Source organism: Vanellus vanellus (genome assembly GCF_965231255.1).
Source record: "Vanellus vanellus genome assembly, chromosome: 14".
NCBI classification, from domain to species: domain Eukaryota; kingdom Metazoa; phylum Chordata; class Aves; order Charadriiformes; family Charadriidae; genus Vanellus; species Vanellus vanellus.
This window is the reverse complement of record NC_138919.1, coordinates 18,030,901-18,054,350: the sequence shown is the minus strand read 5'-3', so window position 1 is coordinate 18,054,350 and position 23,450 is coordinate 18,030,901. Positions and strand designations below refer to the sequence as shown.

The 23,450-nt window shown below is 51.1% G+C and overlaps 1 protein-coding gene across 1 annotated transcript; it reads right to left on the bottom strand.

The window, feature by feature from the left end:
- Window positions 1-13,431: 13,431 nt before the first annotated feature.
- On the bottom strand, window positions 13,432-15,602 carry COX19 (cytochrome c oxidase assembly factor COX19). Its single transcript, XM_082490340.1, has 3 exons — window positions 15,428-15,602; window positions 15,183-15,294; window positions 13,432-13,965 (listed from the first exon to the last, which is right to left on the bottom strand). Exons 1-3 carry the CDS (start codon window positions 15,507-15,509, stop codon window positions 13,878-13,880), a joined length of 282 nt encoding a protein of 93 aa, XP_082346466.1. The 5' UTR covers window positions 15,510-15,602; the 3' UTR covers window positions 13,432-13,877.
- Between the last annotated feature and the right edge of the window lie 7,848 nt (window positions 15,603-23,450).

Genomic DNA, 23,450 nt, shown 5'->3' with positions numbered 1-23,450 from the left:
AGTATTGTGGGGGAGAAAGCACCCCCGGGACAGGGGCACGGCTTCCCCACGTCATCATAGCTGTGTTGCCGGGACTGAGGGCTGCAGCCACTCGTGCATCTCATGTCACCTACAGCGCAGCGCTCCTGTCCCTGTTTTACCAGCTAAGGACGAGAGGGTGATTGAGGGGGTGATGCGGAAAGCCTCTGGCTGAGGGGGGGTTCAGAGTTGTGTCTCGTAAGCTGCTGCCCTAACCCCTGCTGAAACCGTCCTCTCAGGTACCGGTCACGGACGTCTGCACCGCTGCTGTGGCCTATTTGTGGTTCCTACAGCTCTGCTTATAGAACCATTTTTGGTTTTGCAAAGCAAGTCCCGCGTTCAAATCGTCCATCTCTGCTTCCTCCGCCGGAGCCCAGCGCCCTCCTGCAGAGCTCAGCTCAGCCCGTCCTCGCTCCCCGCGGCGTTCGGGGTGTGCTCGAGCATCTGCAGGAGGAGGGTGTGAATAGCTCCCGGAAAACTTCCGCAACCAAACCACGATACCGGTCCTGCAAACCTGCGTGGACGCGAGCAGGTTCCAGGGAAAGCTTTGTGGGAAGAAAATAGCACACGCCCTTAAATACAGGCAGAATGGTGGCCCGGTGCGTCGACAGTGCTCCTCCTCCAGTGCCTGGAACACATTTTCCTAAATGACCTTTGCGTTCGCGCTGGCAGCCAAGCAACGGTAACCGAATTGATTTCCGACTGGTTTAAGCTGACCTCGGGCTGCTCCTCGCTGACGCGGCACAGCGTCACGCACCGCGCCGGGGTTTGCTGGTTGTACCGGTGTTGGCTGCTGGTGCCCGGGAACTCCTTCCCGCGCGAACCAGAGGCGCGACCCCACACACAGGCATTTTGCGGAGCAGTTGAGCTGCTGCACCCGGACCCTCTCCTTCGAGCCGCTGGCATCGACCTGGAGCTGCGCGCTGCCTTCTCGCCGCCGCTGAGCAAAACCAGCTCCGGCACAGTGTCTGAGCCCCGACCCCCCAAGCCCACGCTGTATTCGTGCTTGGCGGTGTAAGTGCTTACAGGATCAGAGCTCTACCTAAACCCAAGTTAGGTGAGGTTTGCATTTGCGCTCCGGCTTTTCCAGAAGATGCACCGGGTGAACTCTTCAGGCGAACTTTTCTATGGGTCTGTGACATGGAATGCCGCAGGGCACCATGGACCTGCCAGGACGGAGGCTGGGAGGAGGGAGGAGGACTGATTTTAAAGTCTCTGGTTAGCTTTCCATTAAGAGTTATCGATTCTCTTAATTTTTTGTTCTCCCGGTTGCTAGGCAATCCCTCTCTCCTCCGCGTGCTGGAAGCCAGGGCCGCAGACAGAAATTTATATCGTGTAATAAAATCAAATCTAACCGAGCCTGTTGTCAACGATGAGGGGGGAGCGTGTCGTGAGGGACAGGCGGAGCGGGAGAACAGGGCCAGCACGGGGTGATCCACAGAGATCCTCAGCATTTAGGTCCCATCCCAATTACTCCCGACTTCACACCAGGAAAAAAGCAGCCCGCGTGGGTGAAGGGGACGTGGGGAGAAAGTTGGAACTAAATCAGCCAGAACCGAAGCTAAACTCTCGCTCGGTGGAAAAATCAAAGGCTTGGCTCAATCTCGTGTACACGAGGGTGTCTCCGTAGATTTACTCCTGGTTTATCCAAGGATGAGAGGTGCTCCAGAGTTGGTCGGCTCAGTGGAGGGAGAGATCCAGGGGGGATCCAGGAGCCGGGAGACATCCAGGGGACACCCAGGAGCCAGTGAGGCTCTCCTGATGGACATCAGCTATTAAGGATTACGATTCTCAGCGCAGAGCAGGGACAGCGTCCGAATTTTCCGTCCCGCGGGGGCATGGGGCGAAGGTTGCCCCGGCGGGGCTGGCGGAGGCTCCCGGGAGGCCGAGGGACATCTCTGCTCAGGTTTGTCCGCGTCCGGCTGCTCCCCGCTGCCCGTGCCCGCGGGAGCCGACCCCTCCTCTGAGCTTTTCCCCACACACTGCCCGCGGGTACGACCTGCCGGGCACCGCTTAATGAATTTGCTCCTATTTCTTGCAAAGTCTCTGGCCAAACTCTCTGGAGACTGATTGTCACCGTCAATACATCACCCTCATTCCGGCGGTTTCTGTCTCTCCGCCGCTGAGTGACTTGTTAAGTCTGATACGAATTTATACACATACGTATATGGATACTTATGTATTTATGTGCAAAATGTGTTTGTTTGTAAACACGCACGCTTTTATCTCAGTCTTTTCTAAATCACAAGGTTGTTGCCTTAGAAACGGACGTTATCAATGCCATCTCCCGAGGTGCTACGCACCGCGGCAGCGAGGGCAGCCTCTGGGAATGCCGGGCTCTGAGGTCAGGGCGAAGGGTGCTCAGAAATTCCTGGAAACCTTTTCGTCATCCTCGTGGCGACACCCTGAAAATGCGCAGCCGTAACTACACCTTCTCCTTGCCCCTCCGCATTAGCTCCTTTCACCCCGGGACTGCCTCGCTTCGTTACGAAAGAGCTGTTTACACTATTATTTTAGTTCGTTTTGCAGCCCCAGCGCTGAAACGGCTAAATCAACGTCAGAGTCACACAAGTAAAAGGCTGCGAAACTCAACCCCTTACGTGACCCGGGAGCGCGTTCACAGCGTAACACGGGGAAACATCACAAACCCCTGTGCCAACAGCAAACCTGAACAGAAATATCAATAATTCACGCCACTGCGACTGCATCCAAGCAAAACCGTCTGGAACAGGAGATGCGCCAGGCCGCATCCCTCGGGCTTCCGCAGCGCTACGGGGGAGGCAGCTCTTGCAGCCGGAGGTTGGTGTGAAGGAGCCATAGCAGTGGCCACCCGCACCCGCGCTAGAGCAGCTAGTTTCCGTTGCAGTAGGGTTTCCTGTTCAAAAAGAAAAAAAAAAAAAAAAAGAAAGAAACTGAAATCCTAGAGTTTTTTTTCTTTAAAAAAAAAATTAAAATCTCTTATTTTCTGGGTTATCCGGTTAAATCAAGAGTGGCTACAGCTGGGAGAGAGGAATGCCACAGAGCAGAGAGCTCAGACCAGGGCAAATAAAAACTCCTGAACTGAAAAAAATCTGGCACCGATGCCAACTTTCTCTGATTTTGAGCAAATTGCTTTATGGACCCTGTGGGCTTTTTCTCCTGTAGAACAGGGAAAAGCACACTCGCTGCATCCGCGCGGGTGGGATGCGTTGGCCAAGTTGAAGAGGGCGACGCAAGAGGAAACGACGCGAGGGTGCGGGAATGAGAGAGTGAAGTCCTGCGTCCGCGGAGCCGCTCTGCACCTGCGCTGCGCGTTGTGCGACTCTCGAAGCGCTGTGCAGGAATTTGCAGGTCAGGGTTTCATCACATTTGCATAGTGGTTAACTCTGTTGCAAAGCCCGGTGTTACCGGTGGGGAAAAAAGGGGGAGCCCTTTACTCCCATCATTTCATAGCCGTGCAGGTAACATCGTGCACACCAGACCACAGAGATGCTCTGCAAGGGGGAAGAAATGGGGAGAGTGAGGACGAGAAGGCGGTGCAAAGCAAAACCTCTCTGCCGATTCACTTAAGCACCATTTTTTTAGGCTTCTGCAACACCCTGGAGCTGAGAACTGCCCTCTCACAGATGGGCCACCACGGAAAGGAAGACAGCTCCAGCCACTTTTCGGAGTGTGCCCATCCTGTGCTCAGCCCATCCGTTCTGTTTCTTCTCCGCCCGCACTCTGGCCAGGCTCGCTGCAGCCACGGGCAGCATTTGGGAACCCATGTGCGGTCGCAGCGGCTGCTCAGTGGCTCCGGTGGGGCGGCTGGGAGCCGAGAGCCGCCCCAGGGAGCGAGGGGTAATTCACAGCTCGAGGATGTTGGCTGTTTGTACGTCTGCTCTACTGTATACCGGGTGACCACTTGGTGGATAAAGAACTGGCTTGACGGTCTCACTCAAAGAGTTGCGGTCAGCGGCTCAATGTCCAAGTGGAGAGCGGTGACGAGTGGCGTTCCTCAGGGGTCAGTACTGGGACCTGTACTGTTCAACATCTTTGTCAGCGACACGGACAGTGGGGTCGAGTGCACCCTCAGCAAGTTTGCTGATGACACCAAGCTGTGTGGCGAGGTAGACACGCTGGAGGGGAGGGATGCCATCCAGAGGGACCTGGACAGGCTGCAGAGGTGGGCCCATGCCAACCTCATGCAGTTCAACAAGGCCAAGTGCAAGGTCCTACATCTGGGTCTGGGCAATCCCAAGCACAACTCCAGGCTGGGCGGGGAATGGCTGGAGAGCAGCCCTGAGGAGAAGGCCCTGGGGGTGCTGATTGACGAGAAGCTCAACATGAGCCAGCAGTGTGCGATGGCAGCCCAGAAGGCCAACTGTATCCCGGGCTGCATCAGAAGTGTGGCCAGCAGGTCAAAGGAGGTGACTCTGCCCCTCTACTCCACTCTGGTGAGACCCCACCTGGAGTACTGCCTCCAGCTCTGGAGTCCCCAACATCAGAAGGACATGGACCTGCTGGAGCCTGTCCAGAGGAGAGCCACGAGGATGGTCCGAGGGCTGGAGCACCTCTCCTAAGAGGAGAGGCTGAGAGAGTTGGGGCTGTTCAGCCTGGAGAAGAGAAGGCTCCGGGGAGACCTTATTGCGGCCTTCCAGTCCCTAAAGGGGCTACAGGAGAGCTGGGGAAGGGCTTTTTACTGGGGCATGTAGCGACAGGACGAGGGGGAATGGCTTTAAACTGGAAGAGGGCAGGTTCAGATTGAACATTAGGAAGTTTGTCACTGTGAGGGTGGTGCGGCACTGGCACAGGTTGCCCAGAGAGGGTGTTGAGGCCCCATCCCTGGAGGTGGTCAAGGCCAGGCTGGACATGGCCTTGGGCAACCTGGGCTGGGGGGAGGTGTCCCTGCCTATGGCAGGGGGGGTGGAACTCGATGATCTTCAAGGTCCTTTCCAACCTAAACCATTCTATGATTCTATGAAATCTCAACACAAGAAAAACCGCGCTGCGACGTGCTGCTGTCCCAAACCCACTGCAGATGATGTAAAACACGACGCAGAGGGGGCGGCTGGGGGAAGTGGCTCCGTGGCAGCTGCCAGGCACCCGACCGGAGCTACGCCGATGTCTACAGCCTAATGACGGGCTCTCTTCTGCTCTCAGAGAAGATGAAATTAGATCAATCACGACAATAATTCACCTATGCCAATGTTAGACCACTGCTTTTAGCATTATTCCTGATTTATATTAATTAAAAGACTTAGGTGCAGGGAAGATCTGTATGGAGAAAGCCAACACACATGTGAAGAGACTCATACGTCAGGGTATCAGCTCCTCCAAGAAAAGTCAAAGCGATTATTCAGAGCAGCCATCACCAGTTCAGGCTGAGTCAGAGACAGCAGCAGGACAGGTTCCACGTGCAAACCACAGGGCAAGCACTTATCTCGGGAAATTGCTTTTGCTCAATTCCGATAATTTAATCTCTTCCTGACTCAAATGGTTCATCCTTCCAGGAACAGCTTGGAGACTTTCAAGCGGGAGACCGAACTGCCTGATGTCCCGTTGCAGGGTGGAGGTGGAAGCGGCGCAGCCAACGGTGCTCTGCTCCGGGGTCCTGGGAACCGGCGGCTGCTCCTGCCGGGACCCAGTGCCGAGAGGATGACAGTTACACTGTAGGCAGAAGCACAGGACAGGGAGCAAGGGGCTGAAGCCCAGCACGTCACTTCTGGCCTGTAAGTCTTCTGCAGCAGAGCCCGAGTCCCTCGGAAAGAAGACAAAGCATTTTAAAAGGGCACAGAGGAAAAGAGAAAACGGTGCAATTATCGGTCCCAGCAGTCGGTCTCGTATCACGGACTGCTGCCTTCAGCTGCCGCTCCGGCTCAGGCTTCTGAGACCACATCACTTTCTGTAACATTGCTGAGCTGTGATTTGAATAAAGCGTTAGGTGGAAACAAAGCTGTGGTTTTTCTCTAGAAAGAGATTAGAAACGATGGCCTGAAGGAAGCTGCCAAACAGCTGGGGATGGTAATTGAGCCTTCCCCCAATTAACTTTGTCCACAGAAAGTTGAGGACCACTCAACCTGTGATGCCCTTCCTCTGGCTGCTGATGGGAGTGTTTGGATGTCACTGCACGCCTCCCGAAAGCTCCCACCACATCGAGACACAGAGCATGCTGCTCGCTCACTTGCTTATTTCAATATGCTTTGCCAAAGAAAAATCAGCAAAGAATTAATTAACAGCAATTATTTCTAGCAACAACAGAGCAGCCCTGCTCCAGAAGCCATGAAAACAACATCATGAGACCCCTGTGGCCGAAAAGCCTTTATAAACAGGTGCAAAAATAAACAATTTTATAGCAGGCTATAAAAAGAGCCCACGCCAGGTGGGGGATGGCAGGGGAACAGCCGTTTCGATGGCTGAGTCGAAGCAGCCACCCAGGTGACTCTTGTGAAGGAGCTTTAATAAACACACCGGCGCAGAGGCACCAACCCGAGTCAGAGACCCAGCAGGACCAGGTTACTGCCGCAATAGAGGGTTTACTATACCCGTCACTCTGCGTATTAGCGCTGCTGAAGTGATTTACTGTCTAAGTCAGTCCGACCGATTAGAGCTGTGATCTAAAGTACTACCCAGCTCTGGTTTCGGTGATAAACATCTCTCCCCCCCGCCTATTACTCGCTAAAATAAGCTGAAATAAAGCCATCAATCCACACATCTCTCTGCTCAAATGAGTCTTTCTAGCTGGCACCGCCACACCTGCAAGTCTCCCGCCGTGCACGCTGAAAGGATGGCGGTAGATGTTCCAGACACGCTCTCATTTTTCGCCCGCCTGGTTCTTTTCCAGCAGCCGGCGAACTCAGCGTTTCTGTCCCTTCGACCAGAACTCACGCATCTCCTGTCGCAAAGCCCTGCGGTGACCTGGTTCCCGTTGCACCTCTGTGCTGCACATGCACACGCTCATCATCTCCCCGCGCGAGGAGCCCAGGACGCATCTCCTCCCAGAGACGTTCCTCTCCGAGCTGCGTCCTAGTAGGTGGCAGTGGACAGTCCCTCCTTCCCACTGGACTCTGCGGCACAGTTTGGGAAGGGGGAACCGAGCTGAAACCCACACTCTGCTCACCTGTACCAGTCACACTGATGTCTGTGCACACAGACTGTCCACACCTAACCTGTGGCATCGCCTGTGCTCTCCCACACGGGTACCAGTCTGGCACTGGGCTGCACAGACCCAGTACACATATACCTCTACATCAGATGGAAATTTGAATGCATAGAGATAGGGGGCCAGATTTGTGCTGCCTTAGCAACGGCTCTGAGCACGCACACGCACGCCGGAGACGTGCCAAACAACAGGCACACGCCAGAGCGTGTGCTCTGTAAGGGCTGGGTCGCAGCGATGGGTGAGGATGAGGGGTGAAAGGCGGCTTGTTAAACCCATGGGGTGAAGTCAGCGCAGCCCAACTCCCACGTCCACACTAAAGAGCAAAAGCCGAGGGATGCAACCCCAGTGACAAAGCAACCAGCCTCATTACGCCCCTGGGATTTCCTATTTGGTCCTTGTTCGGGGGGATGTGAAGGCTCATTTATCAACGGGGGGGTTTCTCCTGCTCGGTTCAGCATCCTGAGTTACCAGCAATCTTCTCAGCACTGATCTGATCCGCAGCTTCTGTGCAATTCCTGAGAGGCAGCAGGGTTTGTTTTTTTTCCGATTTGCATCTGCCTGCCCAAAAACTGCAGCACACAGCATCACATCAAATCCTCAGGGCAGTCCCGCTCTCCCGGATTCTGTAGTGCTACCGTTCTCCTGCCTTGTCCGCTAAGGAGAGATTGAGTGCCTCCAAGCCCTGCTGAAACCCAGAACACGGTTTGATACCAGAGAAATGTGTATCGAGCAAACAAAACCGGAGCTGACTGCCTTGCGGAGCACCTCCTCCCATGCGGCTGCCTTCCCACGCGCTATCCTTCAGCAGCAGCTTGGCCAGCACGCTCCGAACCAGGTGTGCGAGCAGGTTCTTGCTGAGCAGCGCTTGCTAGCCTTGAGGAAACCAGAAATCCTCCACCTCCAGGAGCTGTCAACTCCTGGAAGGTCACTAAAACAGCCAAAGGACTGAGCTGCCCGAAGGGGCTGCAGAAGCCCCCGCTGCCTGCTTTTTAAAATCAAAATGAAGTTAAAAACCTGCGTCATTCTTGGCATCTCCTTGATTTCTTCACACCCCCCCTACTCTCTTTTAGCAGGGCTCCTTCCTACCGCTGCTCCTAATTTTGCCATAATCATAAGGACCCGAACAGAAAAGCATCTACAGTACCGGGTGGTCTAAGGTATGGCTCATTACCAGCCAGCGGGACCACAGCGTCCCTCCCGCACCAGCGGGAACCCGCCTCGCGCTGCCCGGGAGCTGGGAAAGGCTGCTCCTGCAGGCAGCTACGCGTCCCACCAGAGGTGGGGAAGCGTGGGACGGCAAGAGCTGGCCTCAGCCCACCAGATTTGATGCACCTGAACTGTTTTTACACCCACAGAGGTAACGGTGGCCTCTGGTGGGCTACGTGCCAGGCTCGTCTGGGGTGGTCTTCACCCAGCTCAGCCCATCAAGCATAAGATTGATGCACCTGCTAACGCAAGTCCCAAGATCTCCTGGAATAACAGGAATAAACAATCCAGTGGTGAAGCAGTCTGTGCAGTGCTACAGAGAGAGCACACACATCAGAGCCTCTAGGAAGATCCATAAAAATCTGTCCCTGTGCCATTGTCGGTCCCAGGAAACAAAAAAATGCCTCGAGGTCTATCAAGTCCTCTGCACGCACGCGTTGGACTTGTAGGTGACTTTCTATGAAGCTCCTATTTTGAGCAGTGATCAATTATGCATTTCAAGCCATATGGCACCTTCATTCCAGAAGGAAGGCATTTTGTCTCGAAATCCATAAGGTAGAAAATCTGCTGCAGCCTGACGGAAATGCAGCGCTGCCGGCTACTCACAGCAGCAGAACCATTAAAAGAAGAAAAAAAAAGAACCAGGAGAAGGTTAATCAGACATCCGATTTCCACTGAAACACCCCGGAAGGGAAAATGGACCCTTGCAAGTGCCCTTCCAGTCTTTTTTTTTTTTTTTTTTTTAATTAATCTGAGTTAGAGCGTTGATTTTTGTGGCAAACCTGATGTGGTAATGCCACGTATCCAATTTAGCAGGAGATATATCCCTTCCCTCCAGAAGGGATCTCCTCCAGGCAGGAAAAGTAACCAAAGCCCTTTGGGGTCACTGGATACGCTGCCAGAAATGCCCGTACCCTCGCATACTGGCAGAAGCATCATTCCCTTCCCAGGAATCACGGATTAGAAACGTAGAAACACACTGCTCTCCAGTGGAACCAGAACCCCCGAGGCGCTTTTCAGAGCCTCCAGCATGAAGCGATGCTACAGACGCTCTGCGTAGAGGGAGCAGGCGGCTGGTCCTCCGCTCGTACCCTGCCTACGGCATTTCCCGATCCTTAACTGCGCCGGCGCAGCGCTCCAGGCTGCGTTCCAGCAGCTCTGGGGAAACCGCGTTGCCTCCCAGCGCTCTCCAGGCCTGCTCGGAGCGAGATAACAACGGGGTGGAATCCAAGAGGTGCTCTGACCCGTCCAGTTCCCTCCCAGTGTTAGCGCTGGTTAAAGCCAAACCTACAAAAGCAGCAGCAAGTGAAAGTCATTTTGTTTTCTGCTGCAAAGGGCAATTAATCAGCAGCAAAGGCCAGCAACGCTGTGGTCTGCAAAGGCAGCCAAGCAGGTGACTGCTCACCGTAAGTGCCGTGCCCAGCCGCAAGGACACCTGTGCCCTTGAGGCAGGCGGGACACACCGGGGAGAACGCTCTGGAAGAGGATTCGGGGGAGGACCAAGCGTGAAGGTCGGCTGGGTACACCCTTTGCCCACGTGTAGCTCCGTGCACAACCCCAAACTTTGGCTTTACAGGTGCCCAGAGATGCGGCCCCTCTGCGACACCAGTTATCCCACTGCCGGCCGGCAGATGCACCGACACCCCCCCCGTAGCGTGGCGGCACAGGCTCACTCTGCTCCTGCAAAGGACTTTGCACCATGGCCCGCTTCCAGCGCGAGCACGGGAGGCTCTCTGTGCACAGGCTTTTCTACGAAAGGACTCTCGGAGCCTTGGAAATGTTTATGGAACCCTTTCTTCCTTGTTCTGCAGGTCAGTGCGGTTGTTTGGAGAGATACACCTAGAGCTCAAGGTCTCCCAGGGCGCCATGCCGGGGTTGGCTCGCAGCGCTGTTCATTCTGTAAATCACTGCGGTGATCGAGGTTAAGCTCTTTGTGGTTGAATGGATTCTAAGCCGAGCAAAGACAAGGGGAACGTGCGGGCAAGGCTCTCCGGAGTGCCGACACACAAAGCTCTGCTGGCCCGGAGCCCTCGGGGGACTCCCTGGGACAGGATCCCAGGCGGGAGGGTGCCTGGAGTTATGGTGTCAGCCAGGTTTTGCTGAAGAAAAGCTACAGGAAAGACCATTACAGCCCCCTCAATTATCAATTTCTATTATTGTGTTAACAGCTTACACAAATCTTCACTCCAACAAGGTCAACGCTCCCTCCTGCTTCGGGCTATGCCTTCCACACCTGTACCACTACAGCAATTAATTTTGCACAGCAATCCTGGCCAAACCTCCTTTCGCAGTGGCGTGCGTTTCTCCGGCTCCCGGGGTCTGTCAGCAGCCGGGGCTTCACGGCAGCGCCGGCACCAGCGCCTCCTCACATGAAGATTAAAGCACTTGCGTGGGACTCGCCTTGCTCCCGGTGCCACACGCAGCAGAGCGGCTCGTCAACCCCAAACAGCTCCATAAAGCAATGGGCGCCCCTGACAAACTGCGTCTCCACAGCACACACGCTGCAGCTCAGCCTTCAGAATAGCGATTGTCCCGACCCGGTGTCAGGCTTCTGGAGAGGTTCTTTCTTGGTATAGGAAAAGAGAAGGTAACCACGAACTTACGGCTTTCCTTTGGCTTATACACATTTTAAAGGAGCCAGGATCCCACAAGCAAGGCTCAAATAAAGAGTTTTATATGGAAACAATCTGCATGTTGGTGGGAACAAATTGAAGAGCATTCTGGGACTTCTCCCAGAAGACTCTGGTGTTGCAGGAACTCATCCCACAGAGCAAGTTGGGAAAATTGCTGACCCCAGGCTCGGCATTCATTAATGACTTGTTTCTCCACCACCCCTCAGTTGCTTTAGATCTCAATGGAGATCAGCTGACGGCCCTCGCCAGCCCCGAGCCCACCTTACAGCTCCACTACAGATTCTCTTCTCCAGCTCATGCCCCGCAGCCAGGAGACGGGCGCCCCTGCCAACTCCTGAGTTTCCAACTCTGCTCTCACAGCCCTTCTCCTGCCCTGCCAGGAAGGGGACAGCGCTGCAAGGTGCACCCACCGCGCTGGGAGGCAGGGCGAAACGCAAGGGGGGAGTTGGATGCGATGTTCTCTTCTTTGGGGCGGTGAAAGGTGCAACACTCTCACCCCAGCATTCCCTATTAGGGTGGTAATGACTATTTCTGTAGTTATTTTGGGAAGGATGAAGCGTGCTCTGGCCGTTTTGGTGGCTCAGCAGTGCAGTCGGTCTGTGCTGCACAGGGTCCTGCTGGCTACGTCGCTGCAACGCTACTGGAGGACTCCAGACCTACAAGCAGCCAAAATGTTTTTTGAAACCGCTTTTTTTCCCCCACCACCCTGCCTGCAGCAAGTCCAAAATTTGGGCCTTGATCACAATAAACAAAGACAAGAGTCCCCAGCAGCCTCTCCTTCAGTGTGCAATCTGAGACACTTCAAACAGCACCTTCCACTCCAGCTCAACAGTCAAAATGCAGTCACTTGACTTCAAAAACATCATCCCTTTTACTCTGTAATAACCTGGAGGACAGTGTTGGTATCAACCGGCTCAGGAAAAATGCACATCTAACTCAAGAAGTAACCGTTCAGCCAAACGACAGTGCAGAGCAACATCCCAAAAGATGAGACTCCCCCTGAGAGCAGTCCGGGTTACGCCACCACCACTGGTGGGTCCTTTCACACCCACCAGGGATTCACTTCCCCTTATAATATTCTGGGAGCACAGAAGCATGAAATTTGATTTCTTTCTTCTGAAGATGCTGGAGATTATTTTAATAATTCTTACTCGGTATCACTGAAAGAAAGCTCTTGTTCAATGGTTTAATATAAAGTCTTTTAATATCTGTTTCGGCAACAAAATCTCTGCTTTCTCTTCTATAAATGTACTAATCTCACCAAAGGATATAATTTAAACAGTAGAATGAAGGAGAACAAAAATATGCAGCAGCAAGCGAACATGCTTTTCAAACAGGGACCCGCTCTGAACTATCTGCAGACTGTTCAATCAGATTAGACCCGAGCAACAATTTAAATCCCAGCTCCAACCATCAATATGAAGAGCAGAAAATGTTCTTTCACCCTTTCCTGGATCTCTGTGTGAACAAATGCACGGTGGAGGGAAGCAGAGGCAAAAGGAATAATAGCAGACAGCAGGAAAGGTGAGACATATCAAACAGAGGACACCAAATAAAGGAGACAGCGTAGGGGAACTGCTTTGGCAAACAGTGTGTGTATCACTGTCTGCAGGCCCTGACCCTAAAGCTTGCAGTTTGAGAGCAGATACACAGAGAAATGACTCACTGGGCTAAAAAAAAGGCAAAAAAAAAAAAAGAAGGGGAACAGGGCAGGAAATACAGTGCAAAATACATCCAGAAGATTTACAAATTTATTGTCTGCTTGAAACATATTTCTAGGGGGCTAACAGGCCAAATTATTTTGGCTTAAACTCAGTATTAATTAAGAAAGACTCATTTGCATTAGTACACGTGAGAGAAATACCGCTGGCTCTGATAATTCATGGTTAAGTTACACGAACATCTATCAGGGATCTTAAAGATATACTCAGACTTGACTGCTCATCTACTGCACGGCCTGCTGCGTTACCTTCTCAATGTACGGGCTGCGCTACGTGTTTCAGAAAGAAATACTGTATTTCTTAGAGAGCTAACTCTTGATCTGCCCTGTTTTTTAACATAAAACATTTGTTTTTAAAAGAATAAAATTGTCCAATCGCATTTATATGTACATTTCACAGTTACTTAGAACACAAATAAATACCACTCCAGTCTCCACACTGTCACCATAAAAATATCAAAAAAACATACGACAGCTCTACTTGGAGAAATTAATATATTCATAATGAAAGATTCCCAGTTAAATGATGAAATAAAGTTAGGTGAACACTGTTGGCCAGGTAAATAAAAGCAGAATCACTACCTGACTGGTGTCTGGAACTAGCAATAGTCTCCCAACAATGACAAAGATTAAAAGACTGACCTTTTACCCCCAGTACCCAAGTGCTTTCCATAGCAGGCTGAGAAGATCACCCCAAAGACAGGGATTAATACCAGTATTTAATAAAAAGCAACTTGCAAGTACCGTAACAGCTTTATTTCCACCTGACAAGTAAGTGCTGTAAGCATATTAGTAACGTCCACATAAGATTAATCTATAGCTCAAGATCCACACAATAAAGGTTGGGTTTTTTTTTTTTGTCTTTTTAAAATAAGACTTCATTGTTCTTACAGAGACAAGGAGAACACTTCAGGCAATAATTGTTTTCTCCCAGGCAAAATGTTCTTATGGATCTTTGAGAGTAGGCTAGAGAAATTAAAAGAAAAAAGTTAAGAAATACTTGAGAAAAGTAGACAAAGGCAGTACTTTTGGTCATTTAAAATAAATCTTATTTTAGGAAAATTTAACTGTAAAAAAAGGTTCCTTCAGGAAACCCTATTGCAGTATGAACAGAACGTACAATATGTACTACACAAGAGTTATGCTTTCCATACATGAAGAATGAAGTTGTCTTTCTTCATCACAACTTTTCAGGTTTTGCTTGTGATTTCTCATCTAGGAGATCTTTAAATCCCAATTTTTCCAGTGGTTCATTAGCCATAAGTTGCCTAAGTTAAAAACAACAGAACAAAAACATTATGCAGAACAGAGTCTATAACCAAGACAACAGCAGCATTTTCTGTTTCATTTAATGTTATTTAAAGAAATCCAAGACATCCATAGCGAGTGACCGCCGCTTGGCAAGTCCTCAGAAACATCAGTTTTGGGAAAGCAACATTCAGCGATACATTTTTTTCTCTTACGAGCAGTTTTCCAAATAAATGTATTGCTTCCTGATATTAGATATTGAGTAACAGTTTCCTCAGAAACTGAGCTGACTCTTGGCTATCTCTAATTAACAGATTGCGTAAGAGCTAAAATTCTACCTGTGCCATTTACCAGATTTTTAATCAAATGTGGTGTAGAACAGCATTCATGGTCCCGCTATACTTTGTTGTGTTGATTTTCAAACTGGTTTTGATTTGCAGCCTTCCTCATCACCAGCCCATGCAGTGTATATACAAGCATCCTTGTATTTAAGTGCACTTATTAACGCCCTTTGTGCATTTCTCAACTCAACCAGCTCCGTGACTCACCACAGAACAGAAAGCATTGCACAGCAATGCAAGAATGGAAACATCCCTAGAAAACCAACCACCACTTTTTTCACTTAAACTGAGGAACAAGTTAAACTTTTAACTTGTAACCATAGCTAGAAAAAAAAAAAAAAAAAAAAAGCTCCACATTGGGAAAGGCAGTTGTGCACAGTGGAAGTTGGCCAAGTCTCACAATTATCCCACCCTTTGGGCTGGATTTCTACACCACATCAAAAACATGAGCCAAGTAAACTGCTGAAGCCACAAAAGACACCTGCTTCTTATGGGGACACAAACTTCCTGCATGAAGAATTAGGAAGAAACTATTATTATTAGGAAGAAATTCTTTCCTGTGCAGGCGGTGAGCCCCCGGTGCAGGGTGCCCCGAGGAGCTGTGGCTGCCCCATCCCTGGAGGTGTTCAAGGCCGGGTTGGACGGGGCTGGGAGCGACCTGGGCTGGGGGGAGGTGGCCCTGCCCAGGGCTGGGGGTTGGAACGAGATGAGCTTTAAGGTCTCTTCCAACCCAAACTGTTCGATGATAACCTGATTCTATGAACGTCTCCACCGCGGGGTCGCTTCCCCTTACCGCAAAGGGAGCCCCACTGCTTCCCCGCCCCGGCCTCCCCCGGCTGTCCCTCAGCCCCCGCCGCCGGGCCGGGCTGTGCCCCGGGGGCCGGGGTACCACTTGCCTCTCCATGCGGCACTCCAGGTAGGCCATGGCGCGCTGCCGGCAGGCCCCGCTCTCGTAGCCGCTGTCGCGGAGGCACTCCATGAACCGCTCCTTGAAGGCGCTGCACTCCCCTGCAAGAGACAGCGAGAACCGCGCTACCGCGGGGCCGCCCGGGCCCGCACCCACCCCCCCACCCCCCCCGGCCCGGAGCTGAGGGGAGGCCCGGCGCCAGGCCGCGGGCAGGCCAGGCCCGCGCTACCGCACCGAAGTGATCCAGCGGGAAGGCGCCCTTGTCCGGCGGCCGCGGCTTGAAGCTCTTGCTGCCGAAGTTCATGGCGGTGGACATGTCGCCGGCGAGAGGGGACACACACACAGAGACACACAGGGGACCGGCGTCCCTCCGGTCACACAGCGGCCACCGGGGGGAGCCGAACACCGATCGTCGCCAGCGAGCGCCGAGCGCATCGAGCGGGGCACGTGACCGCTGCCGCTCGGCCTAGGGGGCGGGGCCACGCCTGGGCATCGCTATGGCAACCGGAGCGCCTCGCTCCGGCGGGAACGTTTGCCGGAGGGGGAGGGGGCTGTCGCCACGGCAACGCAATAGGGCGGTGCGGGTGTGGGGCGAGAGTGACGTCACTGCCGCGGGCCCCGCCCACCAGCGCGGGTCACCATGGAGACGCCGCCGCCGGCCGCCATGTTGAACCGGGCCGGCGGGGTCGCTCCCTCCTCCTCCCCTGAGCCCGGGGCTCGGCCGGACTCTGCCAAATCCGACGGTTTCTTCTTACAAAACCCGTGTTATTTTCCTCATTCACGTCTGAGCTCACGGAACGGGAAGGGCGAGGGCGGTGGGCCCGGGCAGCCTGCCTGCAGAGGGGCAGGGAAAAGTGGTTTGTCCTCGTTCGTTTGGAAATGAGGGGCAAAAGAGGAAAACGGGCGTCAGCAAACTTATACGGGATCAGTCTCACCTGTCTCTCCCGTTCCGCCGACGAGACGGCAGATGGGGCCCGGGCTGCGGCGGGGCTCCTCATAGAATCACAGAATGGTTTAGGTTGGAAGGGACCTTGAAGATCATCCAGTTCCAAACCCCCTGCCCCGGGCAGGGCCACCTCCCCCCAGCCCAGGTTGCTCCCAGCCCCGTCCAACCCGGCCTTGAACACCTCCAGGGATGGGGCAGCCACAGCTCCTCGGGGCACCCTGCGCCAGGGGCTCACCGCCCCCACAGGAGAGAATTTCCTCCTAATATCTAACCTAAATCTCCCCTCTTTCTTTGTAAAACCATTCCCCCTCATCCCATGGCTCCCCTCCCTGACCCAGAGTCCCTCCCCAGCTCTCCTGGAGCCCCTTTAGGCACTGGAAGGGGCTCTGAGGTCTCCCCGGAGCCTTCTCTTCTCCAGGCTGACCCCCCCACCTCTCCCACCCCATCCTCCCAGCAGAGGGGCTCCAGCCCTCCCAGCATCTCCAGGGCCTCCTCTGGCCCCGCTCCAACAGCTCCGTGTCCTTCTGCTGTGGGGACCCCCTGAGCTGGAGGCAGCACTGGGGGGGGGTCTCCCCAGAGCAGAGTGCAGCAGAGGGGCACAACCCCCCCCCCTCGCCCCGCTGGCCACACTGTGGGGGATGCAGCCCGGGATGCCGGGGGCTCGCTGGGCTGCCAGCGCACATTGCCGGCTCACGTTGAGCTTCTCATCCACCAACACCCCCAAGGCCTTCTCCTCAGGGCTGCTCTCATCCATTCTCCACCCAGCCTGGATTTGTGCCTGGGATCGCCCTGACACACGTGCAGGACCCTGCACTTGGCCTGGTTGAACTTCATGAACTTCCTCCTTCTCCTCTGCCATGAAGAACAAGCTCCTCTCCTGTCACTGCTGGGCCTTGGCTTACAGACACATTTTCCAGGACCCAGCTCTGACCGGCGGTGCGATCCAGAGCCCTGGGGGTCAGCAGGCAGAGCTGAGTCCTCCCAGGAGGCAATACCAGCTTTATGTAGAAATCCAGCAGGATTTCGGAGAGCCATCCCTGTCCCGGTGCAGTGATGTGAACTCCCCCATCAGCTGCCCAGGGCGGCAGCATCGTGATTTCTCATCCCTCGTTAATCCTGTGCACAAACCTGATGGCCAGCACCGAGTTATTTTATGCCTCCCACCAGCGGTGAGTGAGCAGGCGGCTCCCCACCGTGAGACGCCAACGCCAATGAGGCCAGTAAAACCAAGCGGTCATCGGCAGATGCTTGGGGAACAGTGAACTTCCAGATCCTCCAGACAGATAACCAAGACAAACACCCCTTTTGCCCACAGGTTTACAGCCCGCTCGCTGCACAGCCTCGCCTCTCATCCTGAAAGAAGGATGAGAAATGGCATTAATTTAACCCACCCGAGTGTTAACTGTGGATTATGCTGTTAAGAGTCTCTTTTCTTCTTTGCCCATAGCTGCAGTTGGTTTAAGATGGTCTTTCATCTGTTTTAAGTTGATTTTCTTTTAATTAAATGACTGAGATAAGTAGAAGGAATTTGATGCTGGGAGAAAAAAAAAAAGAAATAGCTGCAATTGTTAAGGACAGCCATTATAGAAATATTACCTGCAGCCCCATTTAAAGAGCATTTTGTTTATGCTTTGATTGCTTTCTTATTACAGTATTGAAATTGTAAATGGAAAATTACACCATGTTCTATTGCATAAGCAACTGGTTTACATAGCCTGAAATAAAATATTTTATTTATTATGTTTTCAGGGCTATGAACAATAGATGTTTTTTATTATATAGTAAATAGCACGTTTCCACTTGACTTCGTTATAACACTTAGCAGTAAAAGAGAGATACTCCTCTTTCATAAATACATGCAGCAAACTCCCTCCCAGTTTCGGAGGAGTGAGCAGCAGAGAAGCAGCTTTGGTTTATCTGGACAAGTTTAAATGAAGTGTCCAGGCACTTGATTTTAGCAAACTGCCCAAATTATGTTCCTTAGTTTCTGGCAGAGTGGCTGACTTGCTGATTCCCCATGCGATGAAGGAAGAAATCAAACGAAAAAGATATGCAGGGATCCCGCAGTGGAATTATTCCCAAACAGACAGCGACAATCCTATGCAAAGGCTGTATCATCTTGCTGTATTATACTATAGCCAAATGTTTTGATTATCTATTAATTAACTCAGTATCTTTCTTTGGAGTCTTAAATTTTGTAGTTACCCAAATTCAGGTCAGGCACGGTAGCAGGTGTTTGGTTATGCTTACTTAATGTTTTTATTGCAAATGCCAGTTGTATCTTCTAGAGTTTCCTTTAAAGGTACAGTTCGTCTTAGAATCTAATACATGTGCTTTAGCAGTTTAGTATGTATTTTTCCCAAGGAGATCAAATGAAACCCCCATTAGATAATCAGTGCGAAGAAAAAAATCTCGTTTGCAGATTAAGCCAACCAGTTCCAAAAGAATTCAATAAAAACAGAGCCACAAAGAGCAGTGCCACAAACGGAGAATTAAATGCTTTTCACATACTGTCTTTCAAATAAGTGACTTTCACAGCACCGGGGAAATCTGAAGTAGCTGTTTCAGTAAAAAGGTGCCCATTGTACAAGAAAGATCAGATAATTTGTAAAGCATCCAGTGTTTTACAGTATCTCTAGTCTGGAGTCCTGAGGCCTTTCCAAAAATTAGAAGGCTCAGATTAGAAGTCTCCCCAAACTAGGGAAAATCTTGGATCTTCCCCTTTCAAGTTACACAACTTGATATGTTAAAAAAAAAAAAAAATCCTTTGCTTGAATCAGAGCTGTTAGTCATTAATTATGGACTAAAGTAACATCAAAAAAATGTTTTCTCTTTTACAGTGCTGTCAGATCACACTGGAAACTGATTCCACTATTGGCGCTTATCTAAGTCAGTTCTACAAATGTACCTTCAGAACGAGTTTTTACACACTTAGCATTACTTTTGGAAGCACCAAACTGAATAATAGATCAGAGCAGAACCTTTATTCCTTTTTATGCACAGGGCAGAGTCCAGGACTTTCATTATTTTCTCTCTCACACCATGCTGCATGTTTTAAGAGCCTACAGATTCAAATTATCAGGTAGTTAATTTGAAAATAATTTATTGACAAGCCATGAAAGGCTTTGAGTGAAGTCCTAGGGGTTTTTGTAGCTTGACTTGGGATAGCTGTAAGAAATTAATCAGTTGAACAAGACCAAGCACATTCAGACGCTGGAATTTGTGCCCTTGAGACTGCTGTTCCCAGCCCAGGCACAGAACACACCTCAGAGAAACATCCTTCCAGGATCACTCATTCCTACGCCTCACCCTCGCCCGGCGAGCACGCCGCCAGCTCTTACAGAAGGTCTCTTGCTACATCACTGCCACAGGCTGTTGTAAACCATTTTTCTCCCTTTTAATTCAGGTTCCTAGACAAGCAAAAATGCAGAATATTGCCAGAACAGTCTGGGGAATGGGAATTTCTGTTGTGGGTGTTTAATGAAATATTATTGTTTTGCACTTACAGGGAAATCATAGTTTCATGCCAGTAAGGTCAGGGCCTTAATATGTTATGTGCTCTGCAAAGATGTACAGAATGATAGTTCATTTTCTGTTATGACTGAGCAAAAGCGTCATCAGGTTAGAGGGGAACGTGGTAGAAATAGTAACGCTGCGCTGAAAGCCAAAGCAAAGCTTTTTCTTACATTGCTGGTTGCCAATCTGGTATATCTAAATCCACATCTCTATCTGCATCACGACAGGGGGCCCAAAAGTAAGATGCTGGGACCCTGGCTCTGTAGGTACCGACCAAGTAATCACCCTTCGTGATATGCCCCAAACTGCCCTTGGATTCATATAATTCCTGCCGTACCGCGCTGAGATAGATCGAAGCTAGAGACCCAGAACAAAAAGCTCCCTGGAGCCATGTGGAGGCTTTTGATCTGTGCAGTCATATTTTGAAAATCAGTTCTTCAGAACTTGACCTCCTCAATACTAACTTCCCGGGTCAGGCTGCCGTGGCCTAAGTGAGGGGTCTGGAAGGGCACGCCTCTGGCTAGTCACAATGGATTTTTCTGCTAATATTTTTGTAGATATGCATTTTATAAATTAAACTACCAGCACCAAATTCCAGGATCTCCCATGTATTTTGTCACCGAGTGAGGCTCGTGAAGGAATGACATCTATTTGGTCCGAGAACAAGGCTTTTAAAAGCAACAAAGTTCCCGAGAATGGTTTGTTGCTAAAAGGGGTAAATGCTTAACATGGGTGGGAAATACTGTCACCTTATGCTCTGCACAGAGACGATGCACTAATCCCATGCACAGTTTTTACCCATCATACACAATCCTTCAGCTCAGAGTATGGGAAAAAAAACCAAGAATGTGTCATTGAAAATTTGCAGTAAAATATTGATATTTTAAAAGTATTTTTCAGGAGTCTTTCTTCCTAAAGTAGATGTGCAACACACACCTATTTGACAGAAAACTGAAAAGAAATTCCGTACAAGTTATTTATATCAAAACGATCATACCGAACAGTTGAGATACTGATCACTACCCTGTAGTGATCCTATAGAAATACTGATTCGCAGGATGGGAAGAAGTGGGTGTAATCCAATAAAACAATGCAATAATTATGAAAAATGGAAAGAGGTCAAAGTCGGAAAGCTTTTGATTTCTTTTTGCACTGTCGTTTGTCAAGGTGAGCAAAACCCATTAGCAAGGAGCAGCCTGAGTTTTAACACATCTGAGTCTTTAAAAATGTTAATGTTTAATAGGGTGTGCTCATGCTTTATATATCCCTGCTAACAATGCACGGGCTGATAGGCATCTCTTGAGGTTGTAAATCAGTTGCAGAGCCTTGCAAGGCACACAAGCACTTGGTGTTCACTCTCATGGTTTATTATGTTATCAGAACTCATTGAATGAATTATGGCCTTATAACAGCTCTTTCTCTGCATTATCCTACTGTTACTGTAGCATTATTGACCTGTGTCCCATTAGAAGATTATATGTCCTTCTCCAGATGAGCACACAGAAGTTAGAGGACTGTGGCTCTTTAATGTACAGACTCATTTTCTCAGAGGAACTGATTACTTCCCAGAGCTATGCCTGCAAAGTCTGCTTACCTGAAGATGGTGTCAGTTCTGGCTTGGGCTGGTAGAGAGACAAAGACACATGAGCAGGGAGCAATGTTTTCTGCCCGGTCCTGTGTGGGATGTCTCACCTGCAAGCCAACAACTCAGCTGTGGGCTGTGTTCAGGATTGCATACTGGAAGTCATGTATGCGAGGAAGAAATGGAGGTGAGAACATCACATTAGTTGTACTTTAAAACTCCAATATTCCCTCCCACTGGAGAGCTCATCCGTCACTTCCCACAGTCCAGCGTCAGTCCAGCAGGTGGCAAGTCCACGGGCTCACTGCTTGAGAAAGGAGTTCACCCTATATTATCACCAGGTACAACCTGAAGCTTTAAACAGTCTGAAAGCCCTTGAAGAATCCCAGAACCCCAGACTGGTCGGGGCCGGAAAGGCCCTCTGGAGCTCCCCCAGTGCCACCCCCCACCAGAGCAGGGGCACCTCCAGCAGTGGCACAGGACACCTCCAGGCGGGTTTGGAATGGCTCCAGAGGGGGAGACTCCCCCCCTCTCTGGGCAGCTGTGCCAGTGCTCTGCCGCCCGCACAGGAGAGAAGTCCCTCCTCAGGTTGAGATGGAACTTCCTATGGCCAAGTCTGTGCCCGTTCCCTCTTGTCCTGTCACTGGGCACCGCTGAACACAGACTGTTCCCATCCCCCGGCACCCGCCCTTGAAGGATTGATAAGCGTTGATAAGATCCCCCCTCAGTCTTCTCTTCTCCAGACTGAAAAGCCCCACGTCCCTCAGCCTTTCCTCATCAGAAAGGTGCTCCAGTCCCCTCATCATCTCTGTAGCCCTTTGCTGGACCCTCTCCAGCCGTTCCCTGTCCTTCTTGAGGCACTCTTGCCGTCTGTGCAGCAGCCAGCTCCCTCCAACAGAGCAGTGGTGGCTGTATGTATACAGCAACTGTAAATTTCCTCCACCCGTACCCAACTGCGCCCATGAGGATTTTTTCCTCACTCTTATTATATCTTATAAAGTCTCAAGAGTCCCAGTGGTCACAGCATTTGCTTAGTGAAGAGTCTGATAGAACAGGATATTCTTGGGAATGTCTCGGAGAAGAGGGCCCAGACTGAGACCTCCATAGTTGTGCAGCAAATCTTGAGATGGACATCACCATCCATTGCCCTCCTCTCCTTGCCCGCCCCACCCAGCCCTCTTCTGCAGAGAGTAATTCCTCCTTATGAAAAACTCCACTCTTGATAACAAGCCTTGGAGAACAAGCAGACGTGCAGGCACCTTTTTCATGTCAATCTAGTTAGAGTTTATTGATTCCCCTTGCCTTTGGCTAATGTACTTTTATTATTATTAATAAATAATCATCATTTTTCCATCAGTGGAGCCTGCACCCGGGAGCCTCGGAGGATTCTAGCAGAAGTATTATTAAAACTAAAGATTTCTAAAGGGTTGAACAGCAGTCCAGTAATCCGAGAGAATCTGCAACTGGGGAGCAAAACATCCCCAGTTGAGAATACATGATAGAGCATCACATTGGCTCCTTCCCCCAGAGCCACCATTTAAAACTGTGCCCTCCTGTTCATGATCAGTTCTGCTTTGTTGTCCTCCCCCGAGGATGCAAAGGGTGCGCGTGGCTCCCGGGGAGCTGTCGCCCGGGCACGCGGGCTCTTGCGGGACCCTGCCCCGGCACGGGGCATGACTCAGTGCCCCCGGAGCACCAAAGCTGCCGCCATCTGCTCCTCCTGGCTGGCACCCCCTCTGCAGAGCTGCCCAGGCAGCCCCCCTCCTCCGTCCTCTGCCTGGCCAGCGGCACAGCCTGGTCCTGGCTCCTCCCAGGTTACAAAGATCCAGGATCTCTTTCCCAATCTAGGCAGGAGGATTGCCTGGAGGGGAGGGTTTCTCCTAGAGGATTGCATGCATCTGCTCGTAAACGGGCAGGACAGCCGGGAAAGAGTCATCATCCAACTCAGGGACAGAGATGGACATCCAGGCACACAGTCCTCTGGACAGCAGACTGCAAAATAGTGACTGAAGTGGTTTCAGGGGCATTTTGGTGTTGCCAGTAGAGGATTTTTGGGACAGAGATCAACAGTGTCAGCAATGAAAACACTGTTTCTCAAGGAGGTGATTTTACTGGGGTGGCAGGAAAGCAATGAGAATCAGAGCTGTCACCTGTAAGTAGACCAACTCCCGTCTGCAATCCCGAATGAGCACATCTTCTTGCCACCACCATTC